At 35.8% G+C, this 10,372-nt stretch overlaps 2 protein-coding genes across 5 annotated transcripts; one reads left to right on the forward strand and one right to left on the reverse strand.

Annotated features, from left to right (window-relative positions):
- Positions 1 to 286: 286 nt before the first annotated feature.
- Positions 287 to 1,893, forward strand: LOC131072895 (uncharacterized). The gene is made up of 3 exons (XM_058009185.1): positions 287 to 667; positions 806 to 1,155; positions 1,620 to 1,893. The coding sequence occupies exons 1-3, from the start codon at positions 287 to 289 to the stop codon at positions 1,891 to 1,893; spliced, it is 1,005 nt and encodes a 334-aa protein (XP_057865168.1).
- Positions 1,894 to 3,237: 1,344 nt separating this feature from the next.
- LOC131072920 (BTB/POZ domain-containing protein At1g63850) lies at positions 3,238 to 9,796 on the reverse strand. 4 transcript variants are annotated; one of them, XR_009112773.2, is made up of 3 exons: positions 9,185 to 9,796; positions 8,658 to 8,755; positions 3,238 to 3,797 (listed from the first exon to the last, which is right to left on the reverse strand). XR_009112773.2 is itself a non-coding variant. In XM_058009219.2 (3 exons), the coding sequence occupies exon 3, from the start codon at positions 8,347 to 8,349 to the stop codon at positions 7,066 to 7,068; it is 1,284 nt and encodes a 427-aa protein (XP_057865202.1). In that variant the 5' UTR covers positions 8,350 to 8,376; positions 8,658 to 8,755; positions 9,185 to 9,786; the 3' UTR covers positions 6,687 to 7,065. The 4 variants fall into 4 exon arrangements, 3 of the variants coding, with proteins under 3 accessions (XP_057865202.1, XP_057865201.1, XP_057865203.1); XM_058009219.2 differs by lacking the exon at positions 3,238 to 3,797 and adding an exon at positions 6,687 to 8,376 and having other exon boundaries at positions 9,185 to 9,786; XM_058009218.2 differs by lacking the exon at positions 3,238 to 3,797 and adding an exon at positions 6,687 to 8,477 and having other exon boundaries at positions 9,185 to 9,786.
- Positions 9,797 to 10,372: the final 576 nt, after the last annotated feature.

The raw sequence follows: 10,372 nt of genomic DNA on the forward strand, positions 1-10,372 counted from the left end.
ACTCCTCTCACATGACATTCCATGCTTCCAGAAATTCATATTGGCAACCCATGGTAGATGCTATTGCAGCTATAGGTCCTGGGTTTCAAGCCCCATCTTATGAATCATTGAGGGTTGGTATGCTAAAAGATGCAGTAGAGGATGTTCAAGATGTTGTTAAACAACATCGATTGCAGTGGGCTAGAGATGGTTGCAACATCATGTCAGATGGTTGGACAGATAGAAGGAACTAGACTCCCAATAAATTCCTTGTCTCTTGTGAGATTGGCACTATTTTTTGAAATCTATGGATGCATCTAATATGAGGAAATCCACAAATGCATTGTTTGAGATGTATGATGTAGTAGTTACAGATGTAGGGCCACAAAATGTGGTTCAATTTATCACAGACAATGTTGTTGCTTGTGTTGCTGCAGGGAGACTTCTGACAGATAAATACCCTTCCATGTTTTTTACACCATGTGCAGCACATTGCCTTGATATAACCCTAGAGGACATTGGAAAAATTGAATGGGTTAAGGCGATATTTCAGAAAGCTCACAAGGTTACCAGATTTGTTTATAATCACACGAGGGTTTTGGCTATAATGCGCTCTTTCACAGGAGGCAAGGAGCTAGTTCGACCAAGAGTGACAAGATTTGCAACATATTTCCTTGCATTACAAACAGTATGTGAACAAAAAGGTAATTTGAGGTGAATGTTTGTTTCAGCTGAGTGGATGGAGTCTGGTTTCACAACTCAAGCAAATGGCATAGCAGTGGCAGAGTATATGCATTCTACCACATTTTGGGAATCTATTGAATAGCTTGTAGAATTTTCAAAGCCTTTAGTAAAAGTCTTGAGACTAGTGGATGGGGATAAACCCCCCATGGGATATGTGTATAAGGCCATGGATAGGGCCAAGGAGGTGATAAGGAGTAAACTGGAAAATAACAGGGATAGGTATATGCCATTGTGGGACATAATTGATAGGAGATGGGATGGACAAATGCACACTCCTCTCAATGTTGCGAGATACTTGCTCAATCCTCCGTTATTCTATAAGACTGACTTCATGGAAATTGATGCTGAGATCAAACAAGGCTTCTTCAAGTGCATAGAAAAAATGTTTCCTGACTTGGAAGAATTTGATGCGGCTACGATAGAGTTGGAAATGTACAAGCATGCTAAGGGCTATCTCTCTTCTAGGGCTGCTATACAAAGCAGAAAGACCATTCAACCAAGTAGATTCTATAAACTTTTGACAATCTCTTTATTTTGCCAACATGCTCATTAAGTTTGTTAAGATTATAAGATATTCTTAGTCTTACAATATCATCTCCATATAATGTGTTTTTCAGCTACATGGTGGGCTTCCTTTGGAGACGAAATACCAAATTTAAGGTGGATGATAGTGCGCATTTTGAGCTAACCATGCAGCTTTTGAGTGTAATTGGAGTGTGTTTGAACACATACATTCCAAGAAATGCAACCGCCTATCACAACAACAATTGAATGACTTGGTATTTGTTCATCACAACCTTCGCTTGAAGATAAGGAAAGCTCAAGGTGAGAATATTAATATATAGTTGCAATTTTTTAAATTGTATTCACTATTCATTGTGTTTTTCATTTGTAAGGGAAACACTAATTTCTACATGGGCAAAATCAAGAACTATTGAGGAAGGCTTGCCAATTGACCTCGATGAGATATATCCAGAGTATGAGTTGATTGTTGTTGATGATACTGTTGATGATGATGATGTTGATGATGATTATGTTGTTGCTGATCGTTCGCTTGAGTCTGAAGATTTTGATCTCATGAGGCAAGCCAACTTTGGCCCTGAATGGGTTGAACGAATTAGGACATGCTCTTACCCAGGAGCTTCATCATCAGGGCCTCCTGCCCTCTAGCATGTCATTGCCTACATTTGAGATTTTGGAATTTTGTACTTAGTTTACAGGTTGACTTTGTTCAAAGTCACAAACTATATTGTAATTGACATTTTGACATCTATCACCATCTAGATATTATTTATGGTGTAGTATATTTTGTGCAACGTAATCAATTATATGAATATAAACAACGAAAAATCTATTTCCTTCAATTCATGTGTTCGAGTGTCTATTTTATTTGCCTACAATATCTCTATGCTATGGAAATACCGTAAAATATATATAAAAAGTAGTTTTTGATGGTCTTTCTGCAATTTTTTACGTTTTTTTGTATATCCGATTTTTTCCCGATATTTTGAAAAAATCTTATACTTTTGTTTTGCCGATTAATTCCCCCAACGATTATTGCTTCCTTGGTTTCAAGTATTATGTTTAAATTCCATTTGCCCAATGTATAGGCACCGATTATGTCTCTTGGTTTCACAACTTCAATGTATTTTTAAATCCTAAAGTGAAAGATTTTTCTTTTATGAGAAGTTTCTTTTCAGTATATGTAAGTTTTGGATTTATAGTCACTTGTTCTGAATAGTAATGAATTAGAGATATAGACGAATCCACTTGATATCATAAGTATACTTGGTTCCACAAGTTGAGAACACATATGTCACAATACCTTTTAAAGGAAGTAGAATTATAAGGGCATTGACCTTGGTCTAACAGAGCCTATTCGTTTTCAAAATCCTTTGAGTTGGCCACTTATCCAAACCCTTGTTGATTGAGATTGACTAATTCATAGAGGTTATTTTGGCAATTAGCTGGAAAAACAACCAACAGCTCCTACGAGGAATGCTGAATAACAGCAGTTCAAACAGTAACAATTCAGATCCAATTTTAACTCCTAAGTAGACTACAAGCAATAGCCAGCTAAACTGAAGAATCAACTCCTAATTTTGTGGAGTTAGTTGGCAGTCAGAATTGTTTGTTTGCATCATACTTTCAGACTAAACCGTAGCAAAGTCATACTACTTTGATTTTTACCTTTAAAAAACTCAATAAAATTAATCTTGAAATTAATTTTATTTCTTTCCTAATTTGATTTATAACCTTCATCTGTTTATTACTTAATTCTAATATTGCACATGCAAAATGGAATTAGCATATGATATAGAAACAGTAGGAAAACCTGTATCACCAAGTTGTTCATATTTTGTGGAAGCTAAATGACTGCAATTGTTTGTTGACAAATGGAAAAATGATTCCTTTCAACTAATATGTTATAATTTTGGGTAATCAGTCTATTGAGGTTGTTGAAGGATGTTAAAGGCAACTTAGGAAAGACAGGTGGATTTTGATAGCGACAACTTCTTATTCCGGAATGTAAGAGAAATGTCCAAAAAGTGTCCACCTTTGAAAAATACTTATTTTTCTAAAATCAAGATGACAATGTATATTTCAGGTATCAGGCTGCTACAGCAAGTGATTAATAGATTTGAAGGTTGCATGCCATTACAGCAAAATATTTTTAACAGTAGCAACTACTAACAGGGCTATTTATCATTTCTAACCAAGCCTATATGCTCTCGAGGAAGTGCTGCCATTTCCATTTCAAGTTCATCTTTCTTAGCACAAACTATCTTGCTAATTGGATTCCCATCTTTGACAAATATACAAATCAGCATAGCCTGCACTTGCCACACTGCAGTTGCATTGTAAAAGTCATCCATATTGACCTTTGAAAACACAATATTTGTATAGCTCTTTGACAGTTTACTATAGGCAGGACAAGGACCAAATCAAGATGCAGTGAACACAACCACACCAGTTTGCCCTTGGTTTTGACTTCCTACAACTTGGAGCACCACGCCTTCTGAGTGACAAGCCATCATGAGTCTGTCTGCCATCTTCTCCACTCCTGAAGTATACTATGATAACAACAAAACAATGGAAATGTTATAAAATAAGATAATTTTTTTTCTTTAGAATTCAGTTTGTTTAACCCCATAATTTTTTTTCTTTAGAATTCAGTTTGTTTAACCCCAGTAAATATATCTGCCACACAAAACAAAAGCTAGGATATCTCATCCCCGGAGAGCTATTTTTCGGTCCTCCAAAGTGATCCACAAAATAGATAACTGTACTCTATCCCGTAAGCCTTCCATGTATAAGTTGAGAAGGCATAATGGACTTTGCTATCATAGGATTTAAGAGAAATATGCATACAAGTAAATTAGGCCTTTGAATTTTAATCAGAAGGCCTTAAATATGCTAGAGTGCGTATTACAGCACCAATATAGGCACAAAGTTTCCACAAATGCTGGAAAAAAAGAAATTGATAATATTATATAAGTGGCTATAATGCACTTAAAGTCAGGTCAGTCTGGAAAATGGGGCTGTGAATTGATGCCACTGATGAACCATAGAACAAAAAAGTGACCAAGGACATGACTAAGAATCAGCTCTTGATTGACATTCATGACAGTATCATGAATTGGTAACATAAATTTGGGTAGGTGAGACTTGGAATTACAGTAAGGTTATGCTTATTTTTCCATATTACCCAATGTGATATCAAATATATTTATAAAGATGTCTTCTACTATCCTCCTTCATTCTCATTGTAAGCAGTTAAAACCAGTGAACTGAAACCATGTGATAATTAAAAAAATATCAACGACCTTAAACCCTGCAATGACATTTCTAAACCAGACCTGACCTGAGTTTCAACTACTTTAAATGTTGAATGTAAAAGAAAAAGTATCCCTTTTGTCTGAATTTCAAGCACATAAAGAAAACCACCAAAAAGCTTCCTGTAAGTGAGAAGATGCATCACAAAATCTGACATTAGGCAGATTTTCAATCCTTAAGAGAGACATCAAGCTTTATTGTTAGCTATGCACGAGCAAGCCTCCATTTCTGGAAGTTGCAAAGTCCAATTGCCTCTTCAAAAGTTTAAATCCTTTGTATACCAAGTAGAGGACTAAAACAAAAGTTGCTTTATTTAATTCTATGCATAAATCTCCTACAAGGGTGGGTAACCTCCCCATGAATTTTCCGTGTTCAATTTTCTTAACAATAATGAGGAATTGCTCTTGATAATGCTTACAATTAATTAATTGCCATCTCCATTTCTGGAAGTTGCATAATCCATTTGCCTCTTCGAAAGTTTAAATCCTTTGTATGCCAAGTAGAGGACTAAAACAAAAGTTGCTTTGTTTAATTCTATGCATAAATCTCCTACAAGTGTGGGTAAGCTCCCCATGAATTTTCCCCGTTCAATTTTCTTAACAAAAATGAGGAATTGCTCTTGATAATGCTTACAATTAATTAATTGCCATCAAAAGGGCACTTGCTCGCACTGCCTAACTCTCCATCAAATAAACTCGCTAGAGAACTCCCTCTTCTAAGTTTCAAATGTAAACTCTAGAACAATGGATTTCTACAAATATTCGGGTTACAAGAAAAAGGAAAAAAAAAGAGGGTTGATTTACTGAGTCAACGACAATGATTGTTTTTACAGGTTGATTACTCATTGCCATTTGTTTCTTAATCATGTATTATGAGTGACAATGCGTGTTTTTACAGGTGGTTTTTCCCAATTATGCCGCTACAATGTCGATTACTCATTGCCATTCCACAGAAAATGACCTGTAACGCAGGGCAAGTGCTATTTGTTTCTTAATCAAGAATTATGAGTGAAATCCCAGAGTGTAGATGATGGCCTTCATTTTTACTTTCCCAATGTTTATTAGGCTGCAATGAATTCGTTATCGTGGAACTTTATCATAGACAGATGCACAACATTATTTGTTGTGCACTAAGGCTACATATTTGTAACTGAACCCATTACATTTTTCTCCTTGCTTTTGCCTAGAAATTAAATCATGGAACTAAATAATCATCAGATCCCACAGACGATGCATGTGGCTGGAAAATACAGTCATTGGATTTTTCACCTTGCCTTTTTGGCTAAAAATAATATCACGTTATTTATTTTCTTCGAAGACAGAGGATGATGCATGCTATATAAAAATGACCAATTTTACAATATATTACATGTCAAAGAAACAACAAAGCCTCACATAAGCAGCAAGAACTGCAAAGCCATAGTGTAGCAGAATTTGTGTATAGCATAGTGGCAGCAATACATTCCTAAGGGGGAAAGGATGGGGAAACCATTTTCAGTATCAGGATCACACACATACAAACAAAGTTTTGAAAACTGAATGAGAATAAATGACCTGTCCTAAACAATGAATCATAAATGAAATGAGCCTGTTCCTCTCAGTTGTGCTCTGTTGCACGGTAAGTTCCGTTGACAACCTATGCTGCCTAAAACTGCAATTTTTTGCCAATCTTGATTTCCTTTTGTTGAAAGTCATGCTGATAGATCTTGCATGTTCTCCATATTTCCTGCTAATTCATTTGTTTAAGTGAATTTATAATGGCTTGGGTGGGATCTTTTGACCATTTACGAACTTAGGGTATTTCATTTGCTTCTGCTTTTTTCTATGTTTTATTTTTAGTAGTAGGAGACGTTTCCTGCCCACTAGAGAGATCTATCCTGAAAATATTGGGAAAGTGGGTGCAGAAAACAAAATTAACATGCATAGTAGAGTATTCGTCTCCCACAAACAACTAGTAGAGAAACCGGCACACAACTCTGTGCATACACATACACAAGCGAGCATACATAATGTGTGTTTTGAGTGTCTGATCTAATGAATCTCTCATAGTTGGTTGTCACTGCCAATAACTCATCTCATCCCAAATAAATATAACTCGAATCACTTAAAAGCTAAAAATCCACTGAATTAAAAAATAACTTCACTTACTAGGCATTCAATTTCTTTCCACACAGCAAACTCTATTACATCAGGTTCACATTGACACTCTTGATAGTTATCAGCAAAAGGATTCACTATGCAACCCTACTAAGAACTTGACTGCTAGAGCACTGAAATTATACATATTTTATCACAATATTATACTCTACATTAGCTTATATACCACATTTTCTTTTATCTTACTCACCTCTCATGACACTACACTAAGCCCATATGACGAGATAGATTCAACTATAACACAGATCTGATCTAGCATTGCTAGTCATGGTGTTATGGATAATAGATACATAACATATAAATACACTTACCGAAAAGTGTATGGCTTCCAATTATTGAAACTTCAATTTTAAGGATAAGTATGGTTCTTTGAAGAGCAAATGATACTATGTGGGTCACTGGCCTCAGACAAGTGCAACGAAGGTCCCAGATCAATCTCACACTGCGCTTGTCGGAGTTTATTGCACCACATGTCAAAAGCTGTGCTCAAATCAGGCCATGCTTTCTTAGATCTAAGGCAAGAACTTATCCAAATTTTAAAGATCTGTTCTTGATCTGCCATAGGAAGAGTAGTAACAAGAGAACTCATCCCTTCCTCCAGACTGTTGTGCAGTTCATTGTCCTTTATCAGATACTCGTCATCATGAGTGAGCTTGGCTATCACAGGTAGCCAAGTTTTAACCAGAGAAAGACGGACAGATCTTTGACAAATCACTTGACCAATCTGCAGAGCCCGAAGTAGTCGAACTAGAATTTTGAATAAGGTCTCTGTGAAGGGATTCTGATAAATTCGACTAACGACCAGCTGTGCAAGTTCTTGTTCTTCAGCAATCATTTTCACAGCCATGTCAGCTATCTCCAATGCAAACATTTCATCCAAAAGCCAACAGAGAGCAGAACTTGCAATGCTAATCTGATAAGAATTCCATGAAAAGTAGTTGGCAAATTTGCAGAGTTGTGATTTGACAATATCTAGATTATTCTGAAGCTCCCTGAAGAGAGCTGATTTATTCACATCTGCAAATGTTGGAGAGGTGGTTATCTGCATATTGTCGTGCAGAACTCTCTTTGTAATCTCACGGGCCTTGGATGATGCTCCATTTGATACTAAAGACAACAGTTCACTTAAAATTTCTCCCATGGTATTGAGAGGGTTGAAGTCCTGAACACATCCAGAGGTGGAAAGACGAACAGCTAAGTCAGGGGACAAATGCAATTGCAATGACATAATAGAGGCTCGAATTTGATGTTCATTCTCTGCACTCCATGGCACAGCTTCCAGGTATTGCATGCATGAATTTAAACAGTCTGTGAACAGCAATTCTGAAGCAATTTGTAGTAGTGACAAGGCCTCCTGGACACTGGAGAAGGTAAATCTCTCCAAAGAATACATCATCTGAATGCATTTTACATAACCATCGACATTTTGGCAATCGCTCAATGTAAGTTCTATGGGCCTTACACCATCAGCAAGTGACCAGCGTTCTGATAGCCTAGCTTCAAAGAACTCAGACTTTCGAAGAGCTTGGGAATGGAGATACAGAGGAGATAGTTCTGGCCCCTCTGAGGGTATGAGTTTTAGTATTACGTCTGCCGTTTCTTGGTCTCCAAATATTGGGTGCAGCTGAGCCATTATAAGAAGCGATACACAGGTTAAGCTCTACAAATCATTGAGTTTAAAAATATTCAGGACCTTATGCACGGTACAGGTTTTTCAGGAGCGGAGTTACATCATCAACCTAAAGAGACGCTTAATTCATTCTGCAGGAAACGTTCGTGGAAAAGGTCAAGTAAATCTTGTTTTTTAAAGCAATTCGGCAATATTTTGTTCTTTCTTGTCTTCAAAACCTTCGGATTTCAGCCTTGAAAACGTTACATTAGTAAATTTAGAACACAGGTTTGAATACAGAAGAAATGTAATGGCAAATCTAGAATGCTTACCAGTCCATAGAAGGCAACGCCACCCAATCAACTCGATGTTTATTGTAAAGGCAGGCGAATTGACATTTTTCGATCCAGTATAGCATTTCTGCCACAAACTGCGAATATATCCATCAGGAACAGTCAATTTAACCTCACCATAATGAAGTCGTAAGCATTTGATAATAAAAACTTACTTCTTATGTGCCACAAGGCAAATATTTAAACTGTGTTTCTCCTAAAACAGCCCCCCAACGCACAAATTTACAGAAATTCAATTGGAAACCTACCATTGGACTAATATTTAAACTGTAATTAACCTTCTATGCAGCATTACGGATGTTTTATCAGAAACTCATTATTTGACAAGGCTTTAAACCCATTGCTCTAAGATTGCTGTACTTTGTAAAATTTCACAGACATGAAACAAATACTTCATTTAACTTCTAAAACGGGCACAAAAGCGAAATTTCAAACAAAAACATCATACAACGTTAATTTATCTCCACTAAAACAGAAACCTAAGCGAATCAGCAATAAAAACTTACTCTATATAGCCGAACCCAAATGCTTCGACAATTATTTTCCTATATTGTCCTCCTCTGCTAAATTTTGCAGAAATTTCATCAGAAACCTGTATCTTAACAAGTATTTAAACTATCTCCATGAATATCTGCCTGTGTTAAATTTGCAGATTCTCTCCACTAATCTATCGCTTCACTCGCAATTAAACTGCCCTGCTTAAAGAAAGCACTCTCGTGTAAGATTTTTTTGGATGTTTCACTAAAAATCAATAGCTTCAATAAGATTTAACGGTTCTGCTGTCCTTTGTAAATTTGTATAGATATACCACCAGAAAGACTAAGATTTAACCAGCGTTGTTAACAGATATACATACTGGAAAATGATTTCCAGAAAACTGTCATTTAACCCTTTTTTTTAGAAGTCCGAAAACAATGTTCGATTCTATTTATAGTTTGAAGGGGAGACCGAGTAAAAATGAAAAACTTAATTCAATAGCAACAGCTTCAGGATCGTAATTGTGAATTAAATTCAACATATATTTCATCAGAGAATGCAAAATTGTCGCGAAAACGTTATAAAAAATCAACAAAAATTTAATGCAATGTCGGCGAGTATAAAGCAATGTGGGCGAGTGGTTTCCCGTTGGAATTTCATATCTTTAATAAGACCTTACATAAAATTCCAATTAATAATGATGAATGATGCATGAATGATGAAGCATGAAGCATGAATGATGTTTATAAGATCAAGGGGTCTAAGGAATAAGTGTTCGAAAATAATACTAATTCAGAGTTCTCTTCATGTTAATTCTTTTTTTATGCATCTTGAAACAAATGCTATGTAATTTGTTCTTTAAACTTTTAGTAGTAGTTGTTTTGGTTGTTTGTCTACTCTTTCTTTTGTTTGTTGAAGTAATTTGATTTGATTTGATTTTAATAAATAAATGTTATATAGTGTTAAGTTTTCGTTTTCTATTTATTTTAAATTTGTTTATATTAGTTAGAAGATCTTTTTATCATTCAATATGAAAGTATTAGTTTATGTAGATATCTTTTTCTAATGGTTGTCTATCTTGTCAAAGACATCTCAGTCGTGATTTACATGTCATCCTTTCTATGTCACATCTCTTAGGGTTTGAACCTTGGTCAATTGTGGAATCAAGGAATATACCATCATCCTTGATAATTGTACTCAATCAATTGAGCTGCAAC

This window comes from Cryptomeria japonica, chromosome 11, assembly GCF_030272615.1.
Source record: "Cryptomeria japonica chromosome 11, Sugi_1.0, whole genome shotgun sequence".
Taxonomy (NCBI): domain Eukaryota; kingdom Viridiplantae; phylum Streptophyta; class Pinopsida; order Cupressales; family Cupressaceae; genus Cryptomeria; species Cryptomeria japonica.